General features: G+C 40.2%; 1 protein-coding gene and 1 non-coding gene across 2 annotated transcripts in view; both read left to right on the top strand.

Annotated features, from left to right (window-relative positions):
• Positions 1-86: 86 nt before the first annotated feature.
• The window catches only part of DROSHA (drosha ribonuclease III), a 121569-nt gene continuing 96640 nt past the window's right edge, over positions 87-25015 (top strand). The window contains exons 1-9 of the mRNA XM_038535408.1: positions 87-255; positions 1556-1682; positions 3072-3137; positions 4313-5146; positions 9605-9697; positions 15640-15871; positions 19602-19743; positions 21398-21552; positions 24476-24556. Coding sequence (XP_038391336.1) covers positions 3121-3137; positions 4313-5146; positions 9605-9697; positions 15640-15871; positions 19602-19743; positions 21398-21552; positions 24476-24556 — 1554 coding nt within the window. The 5' untranslated portion in view covers positions 87-255; positions 1556-1682; positions 3072-3120. The remainder of the gene's footprint in view (positions 256-1555; positions 1683-3071; positions 3138-4312; positions 5147-9604; positions 9698-15639; positions 15872-19601; positions 19744-21397; positions 21553-24475; positions 24557-25015) is intronic.
• MIR8903 (microRNA mir-8903) lies at positions 15333-15475 on the top strand. The gene has a single exon (NR_128875.1). It is a non-coding gene; the product is annotated as a microRNA mir-8903 (primary transcript).

The following is a 25015-nucleotide window of genomic DNA, read 5'->3' on the forward strand; positions in this document are numbered from 1 at the left end:
GACCATTGGCTTACGTGTCCATCGCTCTCGAAGACGCGCCAATCACCGCGCACCAGGCGCTGTGGGCAGCCCAAAAGCTTCCCCCCACCGCCCCCCGCACCACCCCGCGGTCGCGGTCCATCTTCTTCAGGTTCGCTTTTTAATTTCCTCGGTTTCCTGTTCCGGAGGCGCGGGCGGCGCTAGGGTCTCGGCGGCTGCAGAATTAGCCTGGCTTTGCTTTGACGGCTCCCTCGCGGCCCGAGAGCGTTTTATAAGGTAAAAGGGAGGTGTGTGTGTGTGTGTGGGGGGGCGCCTTGCGGGTGTGGGAGACGGAGCGCCGCCGAGTGTCGGGCGTAGGCGTCCGGGACTGGGGCTGGGGCTGGGGCTGGGGCTGGGGCTGGGGCTGGGGCGGGTTCGGGTCGAGCGGCCCCCTCCTCGGGTCTGCAGCCGACGGGCAGAAGAGCGACCGTAGGCCCGAGCCCCGCGAGCAAGTGGAAGTGAAGAAGGAGACCTTTTCATTCATTTGTGGAGCGCATGCGCGGGTCCCGGCCTGGGGCCGCCCGGGGTCGCCGCGGAGGGAAACCCGGAGCCCAGCGCTGGCCTCGTGGGGCGCGCGGCCTGGCGGGAGATGCAAACGGGAACCACGCAGCCGCCCCGCAGCCGGGCCGAGTGCAAGTGCGGGGAAGGGAGGCACACTTCGCGGCCCTTGCGACGTAGACCGATGCTCCCGGACGTGTTACCTTGGCCAAACAGCCCCCGCAGCGTCCCTGCTTCCTGGGGTAGGAACCCAGCAACCTGGGGGTAGACACGCGGAAAACAACTACCCTCGGCCGCTTGCAGCGAATTTCTTGACTCTCGATTTTGGATCAGTTTGTGCTGCAGCAGAGCCGGACTGTGCCTTCAGAATGTCAGCTTCATAATCCGTGTTTTCAGGTATTCTCTCTATAGGAACATGCATGACCTAATCGCGGAAGGTCAGCTGTCGCGCACTGTGCAAGTGTTAGTGACCCTGTTTGCATCTCTAGGTTTGGCACACTCCTTTGTGTTCCCTTAGACCCTGGGCGTACCTCTTTTCTCTTGTTTATTTTATTTTATTTTTTAAAGATTTTATTTATTTACTTATGAGAGACAAGAGAGAGAGACAGAGAGAGAGAGGCAGAGACACAGGCAGAGGGAGAAGCAGGCTCCATGCAGGGAGCCCGACGTGGGACTCGATCCCGGGTCTCCAGGATCACGCCCTGGGCCAAAGGCAGGTGCTCAATCACTGAGCCACCAAGGCGTCCCTTTTCTCTTGTTTATTGACTTATTTATTTTCCTAAAAACATGCCTGTAAGTGGTTTCAGAACTTGAGTCTTGCAGGCTGTGCATCTTACTCAACTTGGAGTCCACACGGTCAGCGTGACAAATCTGGGCTCATTGGGTATCACGCGAATCTGTGAAAAGGCCTCCTCTTTGTCTGGATTTGATAATGCAACTATGTTGTGGGTATATGTGAAAGGGAAACTGATGGTAGCAACATAGAAACATTTGCCATTGGTGATGTAGTAAACATTTATTGACCACCTACTATGTGCAGGACATTGTGCCAGGGGCTGTGAAGGATACAGAAATGACCATGAATCAACCCATGTCCTCGAGGAGCTAAAAGTCTAGTGGAGGAGTTAGAAATGTGCACACATGACTATAATATGAGACAGTCTCTGGTAAGTGCTGTAAAAGAAGTAAGTAAGTCTAGAGGGAATGGGATTACATTCTAAAGGGACCTAGGAAAGGCTTCACAGAAGAGGTGCCATTTGACATAGGTGGATGAAATTCAGTGGGCACATTCACAGAGCAGGGGATTTTAGAAGAGCAGGAGCAAAGAACAAGCTGGGTAATAGTACTTGGTATGTTAGGCACCTGGGAAAATCTGGGTGATAGGCACTTCACGGGGAAGGTGATGGAGGATAATTCTGGAAGAAATTGGGTCTGGGTTGTAGAGGGTTTTATTTTATTTCAAGATTTTGTTTATTTATTCATGAGAGACACACAGAAGCAGAGACACAGGCAGAGGGAGTAAGTAGCAGGCTCCCTACAGGTAGCCCGATGCAGGACCCGATTCCAGGACCCCAGGATCACACCCCAGGTTGAAGGCAGCATTAAACTCCTGAGCCACCAGTGCTGCCCTGTGGAGGGCTTTCTTTTTTCTTTTTTCTTTTCTTTTCTTTTCTTTTCTTTTCTTTTCTTTTCTTTTCTTTTCTTTTCTTTTCTTTCTTTTTTTCTTTCAGATTTTATTTATTTATTCATGAGAGACACAGAAAGTGAGAGAGAGACAGAGGCAGAGACACAGGCAGAGGGAGAAGCAGGCTCCATGCAGGGAGCCTGACGTGGGACTTGATCCTGGGACTCCAGAATCACACCCTGGGCCGAAGGCAGGCGCTAAACTGCTGAGCCACCCAGAGATCCCCGTGGTAATGGGTTTTAAATGCCAGACATGGGAGTTTGAATTAGATTCTGTTGGCCAGGAGCCATGAGTAGCCCATGGTGGTGAGATCAACTGTGTAGGTCCTAGGTTTATCATGAAGGCCTTAGGCTGAATAATAGTCACCAATTAGATGTTTTTAGATGCCTGCTAGTTATTAAGCACAGTGATTGATAGAGCTAAAAAATCTGACATTACTTTCTTGAGCCTTTTGAAAATCTACCTTAAGCTTATCGGTGAAACTTTTAGTTAGATAGACCTTAGGAAGATACCACTATAGTCAAGTTTTTTGCACTTAGTATTTATTTAAGTTTTAAAACTATCTTGTTGAAACTTAAGCATTTGGAAAGCCATTCATGTTCACAGCATTCTTCAGTGGAAAGCTGAGGATGAAATCAAGGATAACTGTTGTGTTTACAAATTATAGTTATATTTGAATTTGCTTGTTAGTCTCACTGTGTGATAAGGACATCTTAAAAGTTAGTTGTAAACTTTACTTCGGGGGAATATACTCTTAATTTTGTCAGTATGCTCAATGTATTGGAGAATGCAAAATCATTGTTAAGAGAATTGCAGACATTAGCAGTTTGGGAAACCTTTTTATGCCTGTTTTATTCTTTCTGTCCCCTAGCGCTTATATTCCCTGTGGAAGATGTGACATATCCAGACACCGTGTCACGATGCAAGGCAATACGTGGTGAGTGGTGTGACGGTAATGGTGGAGGTTTTGGGAGAGCAGAGAGAAGAGCAAACCCCGATTTTGGTAACGGGAGAGGAGGAGGTGTGTTCATGTGGGCCATGGACATGGCTAGGAGCACAGACCAGCTCCTGCCCTCATGGAGCTTATAGTTCTGAGGTGCAGGCAAACATGAATGGTGGAATGAGGTAATTAGTTGGTAAATTGTAATTACTGTAGGACCTGCCAGGAAGCATCACAGAACGTGAGAGCAGGGAACCTAACAAAGGCCTGATGGGTAGTGCTAGTGATTATAGAAAGACCAGTGGGGTTGTTACTATAGCAAGGGAAGAAATGATGGTGTGAAGTGGGTGAACTTAGGAAGTATTTATGAAGCAGAAGTGATGGGAATTTAAAATACATTTTTGGGTAAAAGGGGTAAGGGAGGAAAAGTTGTCAGATAATTGGCTGATGTATGACTTGAGGACCAATAAATGCTATTATCTATTGAAATAGGAAACACTGGGGATGCCTGGGTGGTTCAGCAGTTGAGCGTCTGCCTTTGACTCAGGGCATGATCCTGGGGTCCTGGGATTGGGTCCCACATCGGGCTCCCAGCATGGAGCCTGCTTCTCCCTCTGCCTGTATCTCTGCCTCCCTCTCTCTCTGCCTCCCTCTCTGTCTCATGAATAAATAAATAAAATCTTAAAAAAAAATATAGAAACCGTAAAAGAGCAGCCATTGGTATTGTTTTGGAGGGGAGGGTCGTTAATTCCTTTTAGGACCAGGTATGTTGAATTTGTGGAGTCTCTGCTGAGTGTGGAGGAAGGTGAAGACAGGAAGGTGCTGGTGCAGATGTAGAGAGTGGTGTACAGGTGGGATGACATGGCGAGGTTCAGATTTTTGGGGAGCCTGAGCAAGGACATAACAGCATATGATTAAATAGTCGGATGTTGAGTTCATCATTCTGGAGGAGGAGCAGCTTTAGGGAATGACAGAAGCCAGGGACTGAGACAGGGGAAGAGGACTTTATTGGCCATGAGGAGTTTGAGGTATTACAGAGAGCTCAGTGTCAGGTAGGTAGAATAATCCAGGGGCTGAAGGGGTCAGTTGCTCTTGAAGATGGTCAGGCATTTGTGACACCCTGTTTATGGTGAGTTTTTGGTTTTCTTTTCTTTTTCTTTCCTCCCACAAAGTCATAGAATGTCGTTCCATCCAGGACGAGGGTGTCCCCGAGGGCGAGGAGGACATGGAGCCAGACCCTCAGCCCCAGCCTTCAGGCCTCAAAATCTGAGACTACTTCATCCTCAGCAGCCTCCTGTGCAATATCAATATGAACCTCCAAGTGCCCCTTCCACCACGTTCTCGAACTCTCCAGCCCCCAATTTTCTGCCTCCACGACCAGACTTTGTCCCCTTCCCTCCTCCCATGCCTCCGTCAGCCCAGGGCCCTCTTCCCCCCTGCCCTATACGCCCCCCCTTCCCAAATCACCAGATGAGGCCCCCCTTCCCAGTGCCTCCTTGTTTTCCTCCTATGCCACCTCCAATGCCCTGTCCTAATAACCCCCCAGTCCCTGGAGCACCTCCTGGACAGGGCACTTTCCCTTTCATGATGCCCCCTCCTTCCATGCCCCACCCCCCACCCCCTCCGGTCATGCCACAGCAGGTCAATTATCAGTACCCTCCAGGGTACTCACACCATAATTTCCCACCTCCCAATTTTAATAGCTTCCAGAACAACCCCAGTTCTTTTCCACCCAGTGCTAATAACAGCACTAGTCCCCATTTTAGGCACCTCCCTCCATACCCCCTCCCAAAGGCTCCCAGTGAGAGAAGGTCCCCTGAAAGGCTCAAGCACTACGAGGATCACAGGCACCGGGATCACAGTCACGGCCGAGGCGAGAGGCATCGGTCCCTGGATCGACGGGAACGAGGCCGAAGTCCTGACAGGAGAAGACAAGATAGCCGCTACAGATCAGATTACGACCGAGGGAGAACGCCCTCCCGTCACCGGAGCTATGAGCGGAGCAGGTAAAGCACATGTGTGGTTTTAGTGAACTGCAGAGGTCCAGACATGGGCCATTTGGGTTTCTCAGAGGACCGAACCAAAAAGGTCCAGCAGTGCATTTTGGTTTATAAAGGGAAGAAAGCATTTTTGGAGCTGTTTTAAAGAGGAAGAGACAACTGACAAGTAAAGTAGTTAATGTCAGAAAAGCCACTTTTGAAAATCATTTCAAAATCATCAATGTAGATTCATTGCAATGAGCGTAAGCTGATTACTCTTGCAAAATACAGCTGATGTTTTAATGGTGATCTAATGAAAGTTCACGTACTACTTTTTCGTGTTCTTTGCATTATCATATTTACTTTTGTTCAGTATGATCACCATATCAGGTTAAAACACCTGAGTTCATTTGGAATCGATCTCTATGTTATCAATGAGGAATCAAACTAGTTCTAGTTAAGTGGAACTTGCTTTCTGGCTTTAAGATAAGTGGAACTTTATTGTACATAGTTGCCTTCTTGCTCTGTTTTCCTTGTAAAGTGCAATAATGTTGGTTACACATCATCAAAGTTTTCAAAATAGCATTTATTTATTTGTTTATTTTTTCAAAATAGTTTTTAACTTGATTTTGTTGCATTGAAATGTTTTTATACTGAAGAAAGTTGTATTTGAAAAAAATACTGTTTCATTCCAGATTACATGCGTTTTTTTCAAGAGACCAAATATATGTACCAGATACATGTAAGAAAGTGAGATTTCCAGCAGGCATTTCTAAACCAGGATTCTTAGATGGGTTTATAGAAATGCTCTGAAGTTATATGCAGAATGTTATATGTGTATGCATGTTTTTCTATAAGTAAATTGGTAGCTTACAGCAGAATCTCAAGACTTTTCTCCAAAAGTCTAAGAACTGTTGGTTTAGGTGGGAAAATAAAAACATTGATAACGATCATACCAAATACTTTGTACCTTCAGTGAACTTCTTGTATGGTTGAAGCTTCCCATTTGTTTTTTTTTTTTTTTTTTAATTTTTATTTATTTATTATAGTCACAGAGAGAGAGAGAGAGAGGCAGAGACACAGGCAGAGGGAGAAGCAGGCTCCATGCACCGGGAGCCCGATGTGGGATTCGATTCCGGGTCTCCAGGATCGTGCCCTGGGCCAAAGGCAGGCGCCAAACCGCTGCGCCACCCAGGGATCCCGAAGCTTCCCATTTGTTGAGCTAGTAGCGATGCTTCTCTTTCTGTCCCTTGTGGTGTGTTTACTTACCTTCATTATCCTTAGGAACTTCTGTGCTTAAAGGGTTTGAGCTTACCAAACCGAGTCACTTCACTATGTGGGTTTGTAGAGAGCTGGTCTTGGTTCCTTTGGAATCAGTTTGCTTCTCGATTTCCACATTTTTATCATAGCTGTTGAGTTTTCATGTTCATGACTGAACATTTTGCCAGTAAGTGGTGTTGGTCATTCCTAGTCCTGAAGAGAGTGATTAGTGGTTGGAAGGTTTGGAAGGAAAATGTGTTGTTTCCTCTTCCTGATGCCCAGTGGAAGGTAGAAGGAAACTTGTTTCCTGCAGAGATGACTGATTTCTGGTGAGCCAGAGCTAACTCAGAGTTGATAGACTAAAAAATTTTCTCAGCACGAATTACCAATTCTGGTCAATTTTGTCCTTAACTATTCTCTGATGGACTAATTGGCAGAGGCCTATGATAGTTTATTTTAGAATTTTATGATGAAACTCTAAACTGGAAAGTGTTTGTTAATAGTTTTCTTTAGACTTTGAAGTGATTGTTAATAATCCTATTTCTAGGGAAACACTTCAATGCAAACTTCAACATTCTAGTGGGCACTTTTTTCCCCATTTTGGGGTGCCGCAGTTAAGAGTTTTTAGGACGCTGCTGTAAAAATCCTAAATTCTTGAATCAGGCTTAAACTTAGAGCTATATGTTTGCTTAAAGAACTTCATGTCCTGTCAACTGAGGGACCTGTAAGTGAAATCAAGTGCCAAAAAAAATTACGATTAATATGCGTTATCCTAAATGACACTCCTTGACTATGAAAGACCTGCTTAGGCAGTTAGCTCATCTTTCTAAACAGCCTTTATTTATCTTGGAGTTGTTTTGGGATGCACTTGGGGTGTTTGCCCTAGAGCTGCCTTAGTGTCATGGCCACATAATAACCAGCTCCCTTTGAGGTCTTAGGTAGAGTGTCAGTCATCTGTTTTATATGGAATATTCCTATAAAATAAAAATGGGGCATGCATGTGATGTCGTAGCATAACTTCTGGAAGTATATTGGAGAAAACCAAAACTTCACAAATTTGTGCATTAAACTGTATTAAGTTTTTTTTTTTTTCCATTTATTTATTTATTTATGATAGTCACAGAGAGAGAGAGAGAGGCAGAGACACAGGCAGAGGGAGAAGCAGGCTCCATGCACCGGGAGCCCGATGCGGGATTTGATCCTGGGTCTCCAGGATCGTGCCCTGGGCCAAAGGCAGGCGCTAAACCGCTGCGCCACCCAGGGTTCCCTAAACTGTATTAAGTTTATGTTAGTTCTATGGTCTGTCCTCCGGCTACTGCTCCCTTTGCTTCTTAGGGTAAGTCAATCTATCCTTTCCCAGATTCCGTCTTCCTTCTTTTTCTCCTCTAAAATGTGATTGAATACAAATTACCAGATTGTTTTAGAACAAACTATTTCTAGAGGAAGTTTGTGAAGAAGTGGATATGTGCATTTGTTAAGAAAAATTAAGGTTACTCTGGGGAATGGGAAAAGAAATGGCCACAGATACAGTGCACTCGACATGCTGTTCTGCAGGGTGGTGGGGACAGTGCAGTGGCTTCCCGTAACTGAATGGTGCTACAGCACGACAGTCCCCATAGCTGTCCTGGTGAGTACAATGTGTAGCCATCAGAGAGCTAATATTATGTACCTAAGGAATATTTTAATGCTTGCAGACAAGAAAGAGTCTTTGGAAAAGTAACCCAAACATCGTTTTTCTTGGTTTAAATGGATTCACTATATAGTATTACTAATGTGCTTTATATTATCCAAATTGGCCTTTTCAACTCATACCCACTCAGAGGTAGCAATCATCATCAGAAATGTCGTTCTCAAATGCAAAATTCTATTGCCTGAATGTTAAAATACAAAAAATTAGGAAGGTCTTTTCAACAGATTTTTACTTGGAAATATAGATGATTATTCTTTTCAGCCACCATGTTATTACATGTTATATTTTATCTGTCACGTGACACCACTCGTTAGTTGGGATTTTACTGCTTTAACGTAAGCTGTAATTTTATTTATTAATTTTTTAAAGTATTTCCTACACCCACTGTGGGGCTTGAACTACAATCCCGAGATCGAGTGTTGTATGTTCTACTGACTGAGCCAGCCAGGTACCTCAGTAAACTGTATCAAATTAAAAGAATGTAGACTCCCAAGCTCCAGCTACTTTATTTGGACAGCTAATGTATACCTGAGGCTTATACGTATGTTAAAAGTATATTATTCAAAGGAATCTTTCTTGAGGTGGAGGTGATCTTTAAGTGAAAAAACAATTTGTTTTAATATCTATAAACAGTCACATTTCTCAATCATTTTTGTAAGTCTTGATTTTCAGTGTGTTTATATTTCCTCTCTTTGGCCATAGGTTGGGGGAAGTTTTTGAGTTCAGACATTTTTATAGTCTTCTTATTGGACTCAGACTAATATAACATTTTTTTTCCCCATTGTAAGATTGAGTGGTTATTTCCCTTAGGTTTAGCTCTGATTTAAACACCCTAGAGTTCCAAGTTTTTGTTCCAGATCTTCATTGCACTTATTAAATAGACTCAGAAGTTATTATTGTTATCATCATCAAATTCCCGTTTTACATTGAAAAATTTTAAAATCCCTCATTCTGTCGTACGTTGTGGATACCCAATGTCTCCATTTAGAGTTGTTTCCGATGAAAACAGCATTTAAAGGTAAAGTGATTTAGAATCTCCTGCCAGTCACCTATACCTAGAACTACAACTCAGGCCTCTAACATATAAGAGTTTAGAACTCTTTAATTATAGAACCTTATCTCAGTTTTCGCAATAAAAGCTTTAATTTACACTTATTTGATAGATGAAATTGGGAGTTTTCTAGAATTCACTAGGTAGTAGAATCCTTTAAAGTTTTCCCTGTAGGTCCAACAACCAGGGGTAGGCTGGTTGGAACATCTGGAGAGAAGATTGTGATAAATACCTTTGTTGCTTAGCATCAAGTAGGACTTCTTTCTTTAAAGAAAACAACAAAAGACATCCAAGTTAGTTAACTTTTGTAAAGTGAAGAGCAACTTTACCCTTTAATAAGTGATGAATAAAAATATCCCATAGAGAATAGTGCCTGAAAAATTCATAGGTGAGGGCCATTTATGTAGAAGATGAATTCAGTAAAAAGAGATGGTGTTTTTGAGTCTTTCTGTTGAAAACAGCTCTGTGTATTAATTCCTTTAAGAGAGCGGGAACGGGAGAGACACAGGCACCGGGACAGCCGAAGATCACCATCTCTGGAAAGGTCCTACAAAAAAGAGTATAAGAGATCTGGAAGGTAAGCAAGGAGTTGACACTGAAAGAAGTCATAGATCTCCTTGAATTCAGGTTTTGTGCTTATCCATAATATCACCAACTCTTCAAAATAGCCCAAGAATCTATCCAAAATGCCCTGTGAAAAGCTAAAACAGCCGATAACTAAAAAACCTTTACTTTCAAGATGTATTGATGACACACAAGGAAAATCTTGATAAATTTCCAAAAAAAAAAAAAATTAGAAATTATATAGGCTACTTTTTCTGATCTCAATTGCTATCAAATTATATACGCAATAATTCAAAGCTTAAGATTTTGGAAATTCATAATTATGCTCTTAAATTTACTTGTTTCTGAGAAGAGTAAAACTGCGATCACACTTTATGACATTGATATTGTTGTAACTCAAAACCTATAGGGTGTAACCACTTCATATATTGAGAGGTAAAATTTATGGCCTTATGTAATGGTAATCAAGAATAGCAATCTGGAATCTGACAGATTTGGGGGCAGTTATTCTCCCAGCTTTGATATTGGGCAGAGTTATCTAACCTTTTTAAGCCTCAATGTCTTTGTCTAAAATAAGAACAGTTATACTTGCCTTATTGAGTGGTGAGGAGTCATTGAGATAAAAATGTATAAAAAACTCTTAGAACTGGGTCCAAAGTTAGTGGCAAATAAATGGTAACTATATATGTATATATTTTATATATGAGATTACATATAACATATAAAATATGTTTATATCATTATTCTCTGATCACTTAGTTGGTAAAGTATAAGAAAGGTTAAGAAAGATTTAAAGATAAAAAGTTTTTTTTTTTAAAGATAAAAAATGACATAGCAAACAGAACTATAGCACTGTAACAATATTTAGAAGTAAATGCAAGACTTCTTTGAAAGGTCATATGATTTAAAATGTGGCAAATCAGGAAAAGAAAAACACATTCCATTATGTAGAAGAATGTATCATAGGAATGAAAGGGATTTAAAAATTATAATATGTTGGTATAAGTACAGATACCATATTTACAAAATTTAAAAACTTGGATGTGATGAGTTGATTTCTGTAAAAGCAAAAATTCCAAACCACATAAGAAGCAGAAAATTTTATTAGGCTGGTAACTACAGAAAAGTGGAAAAAATTGGATGTGTATCACCTCCAAAAAAAACATTTTAGACTGTTCTAGAACATTGATGAAGATGGAAGGAGAGCTTACTTAGCTCCATGCTGTGGTGTCCAGAAAACCAAGATGGCTAAACCTAACCTGATGGAAAATAAACTACAAAGCAATCTTTTTTATAAATATGGATATGAAAATGCTGAGTATATTAGCCAGTTGTTTTCAGTAGTGTTAAAATAAATTTACTAAAAAAGAAAAAAATAACAGTTTACTCCAAGATTGCATGAATAAATAGGTTAGTATTAGGAAATCTATAATTCTATCAAAATCTGTAGAGCTATTTCAGTTCCTGTTTATTAGATATTTAAAATAGAAACAGGATCCTTTTAGAAATAGAAGCTTTGGTAAACTAGGTATATAAGCAGACTTCTTTCACATGATGGAGAATATTATCTCATGATGAACATGATTGACACCATATCAGAAGAGCCAAATTTAGTTTTGAAACCTTTAGGCTTTCCGATTCAAGTGAGGAAAAAGATTTGGCTCTGTTGCCTATCGCTGTCACTTAATGTTGTATGACTTAATCAAAAAGTGAACAAAGAACATCGCACCCTGTGTGTCCCAGGTATTATATTGGCATAAGTGATACAGTCATTCACAAGAGTCTCCACTTTACAGGAATGAGAAAGTTAAGTGCCTTGAGAAGTGCTTTTGACAGAGCAATTACATGTTGCTCTGGGAACACAACAGTGAGAGCTCAGTCTTGGGTAGTCATAGAAAAATTGACATTTTACCTTTTTATAAGTGATACTTGAAGTGTGTGTAGGAATGCATTAGGGAAGGGGATGGTAGAGGGAGAGAAAAGAGCATGTGCGAAAGTTGCAGTGGAGACAAGTGCTCTGAGAGGATCAAGCCTGGACGAAATAAGTTTAGATGTCTTTTTTAATCTGTACAAGTGATTGTACCTAACCAGCGCAGTGGCAGTGGTAATGGGGAACAGTAGAGGTAATTGAGAGGTATGTATGAGGTAGAGTCAGTGGGATAACTGATGGTGAGGAAAGAAAAGTCAGTAGCCATCACCTGAGATCTGGTGGTCCCCATTGGGGATGGGGAGCACTAAAAACGATGCAGGGATGTGTACAGTTTGGGCATGTGGAGTTTGAGAATCTGTGAGACCACCAAGTGGAATTTGTAGTAGTTAATTGAATACACAGATATAAAGTTCAGAAAAGAGATCCTAGCTGGAAATATTAAATGCCATGGATTAGAGATTAACTAGGAAGAGTTTGTTCAGAGAGAAATGACCTGAGGAGGAAGAGCGAAGGACAGGAAAAAAAGCCAGGTACTGTGTTGCTAGAAACCATTGAGGGCCACATTTGAGGTTGGTGAGTTTCATTGTAGAGTGCTGGAAATCTCTTTGTCTAGTGGTTTCTTCTCCAGTGCCCAGTAGCTTGTGGAGAAGGCAGAGACTTGGATTCTATGAGTTCCAACTAATGAGAAAATTAAAACCAGAGATGTAAATACTATAAAAGAGGAAAGAAAACTTAGCATTTGTATATAGCTTATTGTTAAAAAACAAGTTCAAGTTTGGATTTTGAAATTTGAAGTGCCTGAGACACTTACCTAAAAAAGATGTTTTGTTCCTGTTTTGAAATGACCTTCTCAAAGTGTTAAAAAAACAAACCAAGATTAATTGATGGTCACAACAGACAACCTTAACTATCCATCATTAAAGAGACCTGCCTTGAGGGAGGTGGCATGAAGGTGTTTTTGCCCTTGTTTCTAGGTAATAACAATAAACATTTGGTGAGATTTTTTTTTTTTTAAGATTTTATTTATTTATTCAAGAGAGACAGAGAGGCAGAGACCTAGGTAGAGGGAGAAACAGGCCTGATAAGAGACTCGATCCCAGGACCCCAGGATCATGACCTGAACCAAAGACAGATGCTCAACCACTGAGCCACCCAGGTGCTCCTTGGGATTTTAGTACAGGTCAAAATGCCTGTGTCAAACAACCGTATTAGCATTTAACTACCAACTTACTAGCTTTGTGATATTGGGCAAGTGATGCAGTTTCTCATTCTGTTTTCTCTGTAGGAGATGTTCACATCTGCCTCATAGGATTCTTCTAGGGATTAAATCTGAGTGTAAAGTGCTAAGCAGAGTATCAGGCTTGCAGTAAGCACTAAAATAAACATAAACCAACCCATACTAGTGGGAGCTAAAGGTTGCCATTATTAGCTAATGGTATTAGCAGGAAAATTCAAGAGGTTCAGCTAAGAAACCAATTCACTGAAGTTGACAATTATAAAACAAATATATCAAAATTAATATCTTTCCTAAATACTGGAAACACCTAAGAAAATGTAACGGGGAAAAAAATGTACGTTCACTATAGAAAGCTTCACTATAGAAAATTTAACTAAAATTAAATATCTTAGTGAGCTTTAAAAATATATAGATCAGTTTGAAGCAAACTAGAAATGTAGCTGAAGAGAGGGTGACAATGAGTGGAGGGCGTGCCGTAGTCCCATAGTGGAAGTGGAAGACAGTGTTGTGAAAATAACAGTTTTCTTCAAATAACTTATAATTTCAGTGTTACTTCAGTTGAACTACTGGTTTTCAAACTTTATAATGACCCAGATTATTCTTTGGAATAGAAGTGAGAATAATGAAAATAATTATGCAGGGATACTTACTTTAGTAGAATTAAAACGTTAAATACATAGAATGATTAAAACAATTTGATATGGGTATAAAATATCCCAAATATTGAGCAACATTCAAGTAATATACAAATTTACATCTATCATTAAATTGTTTCACATTTGAGGAGAAACTGATGGGATAATTGACAAGCCATATGGAGTAAAAAAATGAAATTGTATTTCTTATATCTTAGTTAGAATTTAAAAATATAATGTTAAGTAACTGAGGAAAGTAGAAAATATGTATTTAACTTTGGGATGGGAAAAGATTCTAAGCATTGCACTAAAAGTTAGGCAGCATAAACAAAAAAGTCTCTAGAATTAAAAGGGAAACAAAAAAGTGAAAAAGGTTGCGTTACATTTGACAGGAGCAGTTATAAAGAAAACTTTTTCAGTAAATAAAACTACTAATTTTAATAGTACTGGAAATTGCACATGACTGGGATGTTCATAAAGGGAATGAGCATAAAACATTATTTCAGTAGTGATAAAAAAATTATAAGTCAAATAAAATCCTTCTTTCATCAGAATGGCTGAGATTAAAAATAATCATGTTGACAGGATGTGTGGAAATTGGAACTTGCATATGGTTTTGAGTGTAGTCTAAACTGGTACTACCTACCTATAGAGAAGCCTTAAAAAGAAAGGTATACATTCTTTGTGTGAAATAATTTGACAAGTGTGCAGAGAACAAGTGTTTTTACAGTAGCATTGTTTATGTTGGCAAAAAACTCAAGAGGTAATAACCTAAATGGCTATGATCAGATCCGTTAAATTATGGCATACGTATGTAAAAGAATAGTAGGTGCCTATTAAAAGTGGTTCAGTTATAGATGTATTGAAATAGAGGATGTCCTGATGTTCTCTTGAGTGAGAAAGGCAGGCTATCAAGTTCCTTTTTTTTTGTTAAAACATGTATATTATTATGTATATGCATAGTCTTATATCTATATATTTTAACACATTTGTGAAATGTAGTGGTTATCTTGGAGTGGTTTTATGGATGAGTTTTGTTTTTTTGTTAATGCTTTATTAGCTTGCTACAGTGGATGTATGTACATTTTACTTTACAGTAACTCTGGTAATAAAATTAATGATATACGGTGTAGCATTTAGAAGTTATATCAATAAGTAATCAATATATATAGTCTTTCTAATCAGGTACCCATTCCCCCTACATACACACTCCCTGTCATAAAATTAGAAGTTAGTGGTAGCGTTGGTGCGAATAGTTTATGACTTTAATCCAGTTGTAAACTTTCTTGGATTATAGTAACTTTGTTAGTGTGCCTGCAAAGGATGCCGATGTAACACAAATAAAGCAGTTACTCTCTGTGGTTGGATTCTTAGGGTCTGTATGGTTGCATTTAAATATTTGGATCTTAAGTTAAAATCTATCCTGTAGGTTTTTCCCTCAGTGCGTCCATAGGATGGGCCTTTGCATATTTCAAGCCTGAGAAATTCAAGGAGATTGAGTTGTTTTTATCCTTTGTAATTGAGTTAATACTAGTATATGCAGGGATCAGAATTAGAGTGGTGGTTCACTAAGTAGTAACCCAAGTGTGGGCTTCCAGAGAGATGGTTAGGGATGATATAACTGGTTCACTCATCGATTATGGTCCTCAGGCTAAATTTATGGCCAAGTTGAAACCATGTTTCATGAAGTTTTTCTTTTTTTCTTGGCAAAGGAAGCTGTGGAGGATTCAAAACTAGTATTCTCATCGCTGAGATTGTCTCATTTGTGGAGATTTTCAAATATTTCCGAAATATCTTTCTCTTCTAGGAGTTACGGTTTGCCGGTTGTCCCTGAACCTGCTGGATGCACACCAGAATTACCTGGGGAGATTATTAAAAATACAGATTCTTGGGCCCCACCCCCGGAGACTGTGAATCAGTAAGTAGATCTGGGGTAGGGCCTGGGAATTTGTATTTTTAAACAACTAACTTCAGGTGATTCTGATGCCATCAGACTAGTGTTTGGGAATCACTGGTTTAACAAAAGTAAATATGTCTTGGTTTGGTATGGAATTTTTATTATAGGTGAAAAGTGAACTTAAACAGGTGAAATAGAATAGTTTTACAATATAAGTGCATTTTAAATAATGAGCCTCCTTTGCCTCCTTTTAAAGTCACTCCCCAAGTAGGGAGAAAAAAAGAGCTCGTTGGGAGGAAGAGAAAGACAGATGGAGTGACAGCCAGAGCACTGGCAAAGAGAAGAATTATACCTCAATCAAGGAAAAAGAGCCGGAGGAGACACTGCCTGACAAAAATGAGGAGGAGGAAGAAGAACTTCTTAAGCCTGTGTGGATCCGCTGCACCCACTCAGAAAACTACTACTCCAGTGACCCCATGGATCAGGTGGTAGGTCTGAGAAGCCGTTGACCAGGCTTTCTCCACTTTGGCACCTTTGGCAGTCTTTGGCAGAGTCGGATAATTCCCTGTGGTGGGGCCTGCCCTGTGCACTCTGAGATGTAGAGCAGCATCTCTGGGCTGTCTGCACAGCCCCTCCCCACCTGTGATACCAAAGCTGTCTTCAGATGTTGCCGAGTGCCCCTGCCCTCCTCCCCAGTTGAGAACCACTGCTGTAGACCAAAGCTGTTTGATCTGAAAAAAGGCAAAAGTGTAGTAGATTAAAGTATCTCTTCAATCTGCATTTTATAACACTGCTAGTCTTGATACTGGCGGTTTTATAAGCTTTCACACATAACTACTCTATGCAGCTTGTGGTTGTACGTGTATGTGTGTGTGTATATTTTCCTCCCAAAATGGGAATTACAGAAACCTTGAGTTTGTCTTTACAAGTCTGTCCTTGACCAAAGATGACCATAGGAAGTCTCCCGTGCATATTGTTTGGTATTGTGGAATGGCGGCATCGTCACCCTTCATAGTCTCTTGAGGGATCCAGTGCACATGCTGCTAAAGGTCCGGCTCCCAGGCTTGGCAGCTGACTTTCGTTGCAGTGTTGGACTCCATGACCTCCTCTTTCATGTGCTCTCTTCCTTTTCCTTTGTTTTCTTTTATCTCCATTGTATTTTTGGTCACTGTCTCTTTGTTTAGTTACTTTTTTTTCCTCCTGATAGGTGTTAGGGCTCCATCCCGTTAATTTAGGCCTATTGGCCACAGGGTAGACACATATAATGTTCATTGATTAAATGGATGAGTGAAGGAATGATCATCTACCAGTTTGGTGGGATGTAAGAGATTGGAGATGGCAGCTTTAGTGGATGGGGTTAGATAGAAGAGCTTTAAATTTAGAATTTTATGAGAACAGCTTCTCCTTGGCCTGGGCTCTTCTCTATAGGGGACTTAAAAGTAGACTGTCTTGTCTTTGGGAAAAAGAATTTGAGAAATCTCATGGTGGTGTGATATTTTACTTGATGAATAAGAGTAGAGTTTTAAGTTGTGGTTCATGTGATATAGGAAAGGGAGGGCACCTGGGTGGCTCAGCGGTTGAGTGTCTGCCTTTGGCTCAGGTCATGATCCTGGGGTCCTGGGATCGGGTCCCGCATCAGGCTCCCTGCAGGGAGCCTGCTTCTCCCTCTGCCTATGTCTCTGCCTCGTTTCCTCTGTGTCTCTCATGGATAAATAGATAAAATCTTAATAAATGAAATAAATAAAATCTTAAAAAAAAAAAAGAAAGGGAAGCTCGCATACTGAGCACCCCTATGGTGTCACAGCTTTTTACTCGCGCTTCTCCTATTGCCTTACATAATCCTCAAAACATTCCTGGAAAAAAAGATATGTCAGTTAAGAATGTGGCTGTGAATAATAATATGTGACTAATTGTGACTTAAAGAAGCCAGGTTTATTTTTCTCAACAGGTTTTCTGGAGGGAGATGGTACCTAGTGTTCATTTAGTGGCCCAGAGATGGCAGGTCTCTGAGTTGGTATCTGCTGCTTTCTGGAGTGTCAACCATGGTTGCAGGATGACTTGCAGGCATCGTGTCTTTACATACTCTGTCCAGACACAGGATGCAGGGGAGTGTTGGATGGGGCCTTCTGCCAGGAACTTGCCCAGAGCTCCCATGGATTTTTTCTTCCATCCCTTCCCCAGAACTACATCATATGTCTTTCCCAGGGCTTCATCTTCCAGTGCTGCCATAACAGGTTTCCACAAACTTCATGGCTTACCAGCACATGCATTTATTATCTCACAGCTTCGTAGGTCAGAAGTCAAACTTGGGTCTTCCTGCCTAAATCAGCATGTCAGCAAGGCTGTGTTCCTTTCTGGAGAGAATCTATTTTCTTCCTTATTCAGGTAGTTGGCAGAATTTAGGTCCTTGTGGCTTATAGGATGGAGGTCTTTGTTTACTTGCTGGCTGGCTGGTGAAGGTTGTTGCCTGCACCTTGAGGCCATGTGCATCCCTTGGCTCAGAAATCCCTTCATCCTTAGGTCAAGTGTCTCTTGTACTTTGAGTATCTCCTGCCTCTTCTGTTGCACCCTCACTCCTGTTGGGAAAGGTTTTCTGCTCTTAAGGGCTTGTATTAGATTGAGCCTACCCAGATTATCCAGGATAATCTTTTCTTCTCAAATTCTGTAATCTTAATCATATCCGCAAAGTTTTTTTTTTTTTGCCACATAACATAGTTCCCGGGGACTAGAACAGGGATATCTTTGAGGGTGAGAGGGACTCTGGCTGAGCCTACTTTTCCTGAGACCAGGAATTTTCTACTCCCAATCATGGTTCTTTTAGCAAGGAAGAAGAGGAGAATGGCTGCTATGGATATTATTTTTAAAATAAAATTGAAGATACAGAGGTTCAAAGAGTTTAAACAGGCACAGGTGTTTTTCTTTTTTTTTTTTTTTTTTTTCTTTTCTTCTATTTTTATGGATGTATTAAAACTGGTATAGAAGGAAGGCTAATAAACCTGAAACCCAACATTTGCCTTTGTGTTTTGTCATCTGGTGCAGAGCTGGCAAGGATGTCAGCTATCCTAGCTTTGCCAGTGTCAGTAATGAGGGGAGCTTCAAAAAAGCAATTACTCTCTTTTGGATTAACTGCAGATTTTATGATTTGCTTTAATTTGCTTTTTATGTTTGATAGGTCTGGTTCTTACATTTTGAAAATTACTAAGTTGAAGAGTATGGGCATTTAAAGTGATTTCAACCTGGGAAGAGAGAGTGGGGGGAGAGTGGAGAATTTCCTCTCAGAATGCATTGTAGAACTCTGTAGAGTGTGTGAGTGTGTCCATCCCTGGGTGTCTGGGGTAGTATATATGTATATGGGGAGATGTAGAAGATTTTTTTTCGTTTTTTTTTTTTCCTTAATTAAATATTTTATATATTTATTTTGAAAGAGAGAGTACACAAGTGGGGGAAAGGGCAGAGAAAGAGGGAAAGAGAATCTCCAGCAGACTCCGTGCTCAACTTGCTCTCATGACCCTGAGATCATGACCTGAGCTGAAACCAAGAGTCAGGCACTTAACTGATTGAGCCACCCAGGTGACCCTGTCTTGACATTTTAAATGCTACCAGGGTGTTTCTTTTTACACATTTTTTTTTTAATTTAAGTATAATTGACAGTGTTACATTAGTTGTAGGTGTACAACATAGTGATTCAACATGTCTCCTTTACGCTATGCTCACAAGTGTAGCTACTACCGTCTATCACCATGCAATGCTATGACAGTGTCATGGACTATATTCCATATGCTGTGCCTTTTATTCCTGTGACTTCTTCATGCCTAAGGATATTTATTTTTGATCATTGTGGTTAATGTGGAAGATAGACTCTCAGTGATTTTTAGTAGCAGAGAAGTGCATGTTCCCTAGGAGAGTGTGGGGTATCATGAATTCTTGGGGAGGGGTCATGATTTATTTTGTCATATCAAAAGGACATACATGAACAGTTCTTAATATTTCTCAGTATTAGCAAAGTACATGTTCTTGAGGATTGTGTTAGCCTTAAATGTTGTATGTGATTCAGGACACCATTGACAGTATTGGGAATTTTGTTTTTAAATGTTTGGTTAAATCGAAGAAAATGGTATCTTGGATGTTACAAATCTTTGATTATTTATGAGGTCGTATGTCTCTTTGGTATGACTGTTATTAATGAAGTTCCTAATATTGATCCTTTATTTTTCAAAGGGAGATTCTACTGTGGTTGGAACAAGTAGGCTTCGTGACTTATATGACAAATTTGAGGAAGAACTGGGGAGTAGGCAAGAAAAGGCCAAAGCTGCTAGACCTCCGTGGGAGCCTCCCAAGACAAAGCTAGATGAAGATTTGGGTGAGTCAGAAGTTCTTAGACCAAGACCCTGTGCTCTTGTTATTGCTTAAACCTTGACTTTGGGGATATGTTCTTGAGAGTCTCACATTGAAATTTCCTCTTTTTCTTTTTCTTAATTATGGTCAGCAAAATATATAACAATGGAACTTTGTCTTTTTGTTCTTATTTTTCCTTGATTACATTCAGCAAAATAGATCTCATTTGCAGGGCATGTTAACAGTTGTGTCCCTTGTAGAATTGTCCAGTCTTCAAATGAGGAGAGACCGTAAGTGTGGCCTCCCCATCAAAAGCAGGAGCCTGTTCCCTGTGCCTCAGGCCTCTCATGGACAGACATTCCCTGTAGCCCTCTCCACTGCTGGGGAGCCCTTGCTTTGATGAGGAAACACCAGCGCTAGGCCAGTCTGATTGAAGGTTTCTTTCAACTCACATGGATAGTTTCTGTAACTTTTTCATATGGTGGTCTATTTTTTCACAAGTATTCTGAGGTTCCAAGTAGATGCTAAGGTCTTTTAGGGTAGAAACTGCTGTCCTAACTTTGCAGCCCCTAGCAGAAAGCCATCCACAGATGAGGCATTCCCTGTGCCTTTTCTGTGTTTTCTGTCCCTCATCTGCCCTCCTTCATTATGTCTCCTGACTGAGAGGCAGTGTCCATGGTGGGCAAAAGCACTGATAGGACCAGCTGGCCTGGGTTCAAGTCCCTGTTCTGCCACTTGGTATGTGACCTTGGACAAATGATTTAATCTCTCCATGTCTTTTCTCATCTGTAAAAGAACAAAGACTGTAGCATCTATCTCATGCAGTACACTATAAAATCCAACTAGGTAAGGCTTGGGTTTTATTACTGTACTATACTATATTACTTAGGTTTAACCTAAGTTCTAGGTCTGTTTTAAATTGTGGTAAAGTACACATAACACAAAATGTACCATTTAACCATTGTTTAAGTATACAGTTCAGTGGTATTGAGACCATTTACATTGTTGTGTAGTCTTCAGAACTCTTTTCATTTTGCTCAACTGAAACTCTGTACCTGTTAAACAACTCCCCAGTCCCTCTTTCTTCTAGCCTTTTTCTACTATGCTGGTCGGTGGAAAAATCACTTTTTGCTCACCAATTTCCAGAGAAGCACACCAGCATCCTACATCATTCTACTTTCTGTTTCTATGAATATGAGCTCTCTAAGTACCTCATAGAAGTGAAATCACACGGTATTTGTCTTTTTTGTGACTGGGTTACATCAGTTAGCAAAATTCTCAGTCTGTTTTTATCCAGTCACTTCCGAGGACTAAAATCTTTTGCTACCACGGAGAGAAAAAAACTTAAATTCTTCAGTCTGGTATTCAGAGCCTTCAATCTGGCTTTCATGACACTCGAACTCCATACCTCCTGGTATTTTTCTGTGGGGCCTTTGCTCTAGCCATTATCCCTGTGCTCCTCTCTCCATGCTTTTGCCTGAGTGCTTTTTAGTCTTTTTCCAAAACTCTTTGTTTTCATTGCTTCCTTAACTAGATTGTGACTTAGCTCTCTGGGCTGTATTATTTTCATGATACTGCTCAGCAGAGTGCTTGGTGCGGAACAGGCACCCAAATGTTTGTTAAAAGAATAAACAATTGTGAATTCCTTCATCTACACTCTTTCCCCTGACCTCTATTAGAGAGTTCCAGTGAATCTGAATGCGAGTCTGATGAGGACAGCACCTGTTCGAGCAGCTCAGACTCTGAAGTTTTCGACGTCATTGCAGAAATCAAACGCAAGAAGGCCCATCCTGACCGACTTCATGATGAACTTTGGTACAATGACCCAGGCCAGGTGCGCATGTTTTTATGTCGTGTTCTTGCTCTGAAGGTTACAGACCCACACATCACATTTATTACTGTAGGCTCAGAAGATGCATGTTGGCTGGTATGAAAACTGAATTTTACTCTAAGGTTGTGTGTCATTTCTCGGAGCTTATTTCTCTTCAGCTTCAGAGTTTGGCACCAAAGCATAAGCACCAGAGCAACTGTCTCTTGAATCATGTTTGACGACGTTTGTAAATTCTGTGTTAGGGAGCAGAATAATGGTGCTGCCTCATTAAACTTGCACTAAACGGAAGGAGACAAATGGTAGGCTGAGGGAGAGAGCACTTGTAGGTCCTTTTAAAAGCAGTTCATCTGGAAGGCATCTTGCAGCATTATAGTAAACAATGTCTTAAGTCCAATAAGGCTTTAGGTTGCTTAGTTGATAATAGTCACAACTTGTTGTAAGTTCTGTTCCTTGTTAAGCAGTTTTGAGCTAATGATGTCATAGCTGGACATAATCATTTTTATTTTTACTTACTGCTTTATTATGAAGTAACAATATCAAATAGTATCTTTATAAAAGATTTGTTTTCTACAAATATACAATACATATAAAAAATAGTACTTTTAATGCATATGAAGTTATTAACCATGATAAAACAAACACCTATAAAAAGGTAATATAAAACATACTTTGTAAATAAATGCATACTGTTTTATATTAATTTGAATGCTTTTCTGGTTCTTGTTAGATGACAGCTATCTGAGTGGCTTTTTTCTTTAGAACTAATATAGTTGGAATGCCTGATAGAAATGTATTTTGTGGTGCTTTTTGCTCTTGGAATTGAGCAGAAATGTTTAATAATTGTGACTGCATTTTGAAGCTTACTTTGTGTTATTAACCATGCATATGATCTCTTTAAACAGCTTTAGTGAATTACAATTCACCTAATATGCAATTTACACACGTAAAGTGCACCATTTCAGTTTTTTTTTTTTTAAAGTGTAGTCACAAGATTTCACAACCATGATCACAATTTAATTTTAGAGCACTTTTGTTTCCCCTAAAAGAAATCCAATCCTCTGTCCATTAGTTGTCACTCCCTTTGCCCCGTATGTGGTCTTTTTAACACATTGTTCTATCAAGAAGCCTGTCCCTTGGTTTCTGTATGTTCTTATTTTTATTAGAGATTTACAAAGGCCTTCTATGTAGTCTCACCATTCTGTTCACTATATTTGGTTTGTATCCTCTGTACAGTTGTGCCTTGTAAAGGGTGAACCTGCACTGGGGCTGAGACCCTGGTAAAAGGCAGGAATGTAGGATGTTGGTGTGCTTCTCTGGAAATTAGTGAGCAAGAAGTGATTTTTTCCACTGACCAACATTGAGGAGAGTGTGTTGTGACTTTTAAGTGAAGCCCATCACAACTCGGTTTGCCAACTGTTACTTTGGATAATATCTTAATGTGATTTATTTTTTTTTTTAGGGAGCAGTGTTATCCCTTTGCTTGTGCTACCTGAAGCTTTACATTTCCCAAAAGGATAACGAAAGTTATTGTTTTTCACTTTTAATATTTCTTTTCGAAGTTTTATTGAGACATTTTATTAGATATGAGTTATAAATCCCTAGAACTTTAAGGGAGCATGTTGTGTTATGTGTTACGTAACACATACATATATATATATATATTTTTTTTTTTTAATTTTATTTATTTTTGATAGTCACACAGAGAGAGAGAGAGAGGCAGAGACATAGGCAGAGGGAGAAGCAGGCTCCATGCACCGGGAGCCCGACGTGGGATTCAATCCCGGGTCTCCAGGATCGTGCCCTGGGCCAAAGGCAGGTGCTAAACCGCTGCACCACCCAGGGATCCCCCATATATATATTTTTTAATTAGTACAAAGAAAGTGAGAAATGGAACTATACTTTTCCATTCTCCACACTGATGCTCTAGTCTGTGTTTTGATTCAGTACTACCATTTGTTTGGAATAAACTCATGCAACTGGCTTTTAAGGCCCTTTATGATTTTGACCTCAGTTCTGCTTCTTTGGTCTTCTTGCTCACATAAATGATCTGTTCTGTTTAGATGGGTATCATGTCCCTAGAGCAAAACATAGGCTTTCTTCCTTTCCTTTTTTTCTCATGCCTGTGCCTCGCGTGGAGTAGCTATTACCTTCTTTTCCTGTCCTCTTCTGCCCTTCACATTTGTTTCTTTAAAGCCAGTGGTTTTATATTGCCACGTGGACTCTTTTTCCTTAAATTACTAAGTATGTTATTTGCATGTTATTTGTCCTGTCTAGAGTAAATATTCCTTGAGTATATGGACCCTGAGTTAGCAGTCATCTTTCTACCCAAGAGGCATCCAGGAATTATTCAGTCATTTTATCATGTGGATGGAGTTCATGGCAGTAAAACAAATTCAGGTGAAAAAACAGACATTGACTCACCTGATTAGCATTGAGTTTCTCTGCTTTAGTAACATTTTTTTTTTTTTTTTTTTTATTCCTCTCTGCTTTAGATACCTTTAGGTTTCTCTTTTGGAAACATTTAATCTGCGGGTCACCTTCAAAGCATTCTCTGTGTTCCTTCAGGGTATAAAATATGCTTTTCTTTTGTGAAAGAGTCATTTTTTCTGAAATAAGAAATGGGAGAAACTCACTGGAAAGTGGTAAGGGAAGACGGGGGCAAACGGTATACCGACATTGATATTTTCTGCTTGGCTGCACAAATAACTTGGGAATCCAGCGTTGTCATACGGTTTCCCTTTATCAGACAATATAGACAGTCTGCAGCTTTATTGGTTTTGGAACATCCGTTTAATCTTCTAACCGTGACAGCCTCTTCAGAGCTCTCATACTCATGACATTAAAACCCACACAGTTTCTGAGGCCTCGTCGTGCGTGGTGTGGATTTTCCCCCCAATAAAAAAGAATTACATTCTGTTTCTGACAGATGAATGATGGGCCACTCTGCAAATGCAGCGCCAAAGCAAGACGCACAGGAATCAGGCACAGCATTTATCCTGGAGAAGAGGTAACTCATTTGGGTTATTATATTTGTAAGTGCTGAGAAGCCAGAAGTAGACAGATGCTGTTACTGTTCTTTCCCCATAAATGAAATAATACCATTGAAATAGTCTTTTTATCTTCCCTAATAGTCTCCGTTACTGATAATTGGAGAAGAGTGCTTCGGTTTTTGAGGGTGAGGTGGGGAATGTTATAAAGGAAACTTTAACAAGTTTTGGAAGATATACTGTTTAAAGTAGGCAGAGTGTGTTTGAGGGGTTTTATTGTTACTTTAAATACCTTAAAACTGTACATAGAGTAATTTTTTCATGCCTTTATTATAAATGGTTATGAATTAACCTGGAAAAATGATTTTATTAAAATACTGTAAGACACATATTCTTTTTCTGTTGGGGCATGTAAGCTATTGTCTTTGTTAGTCTGGTCCCTACTAAACTGTGAGTGGCACATGAATTGTTTCACCTGT

The sequence above is a fragment of the Canis lupus genome, chromosome 4 (genome assembly GCF_011100685.1).
Source record: "Canis lupus familiaris isolate Mischka breed German Shepherd chromosome 4, alternate assembly UU_Cfam_GSD_1.0, whole genome shotgun sequence".
NCBI classification, from domain to species: Eukaryota; Metazoa; Chordata; class Mammalia; order Carnivora; family Canidae; genus Canis; species Canis lupus.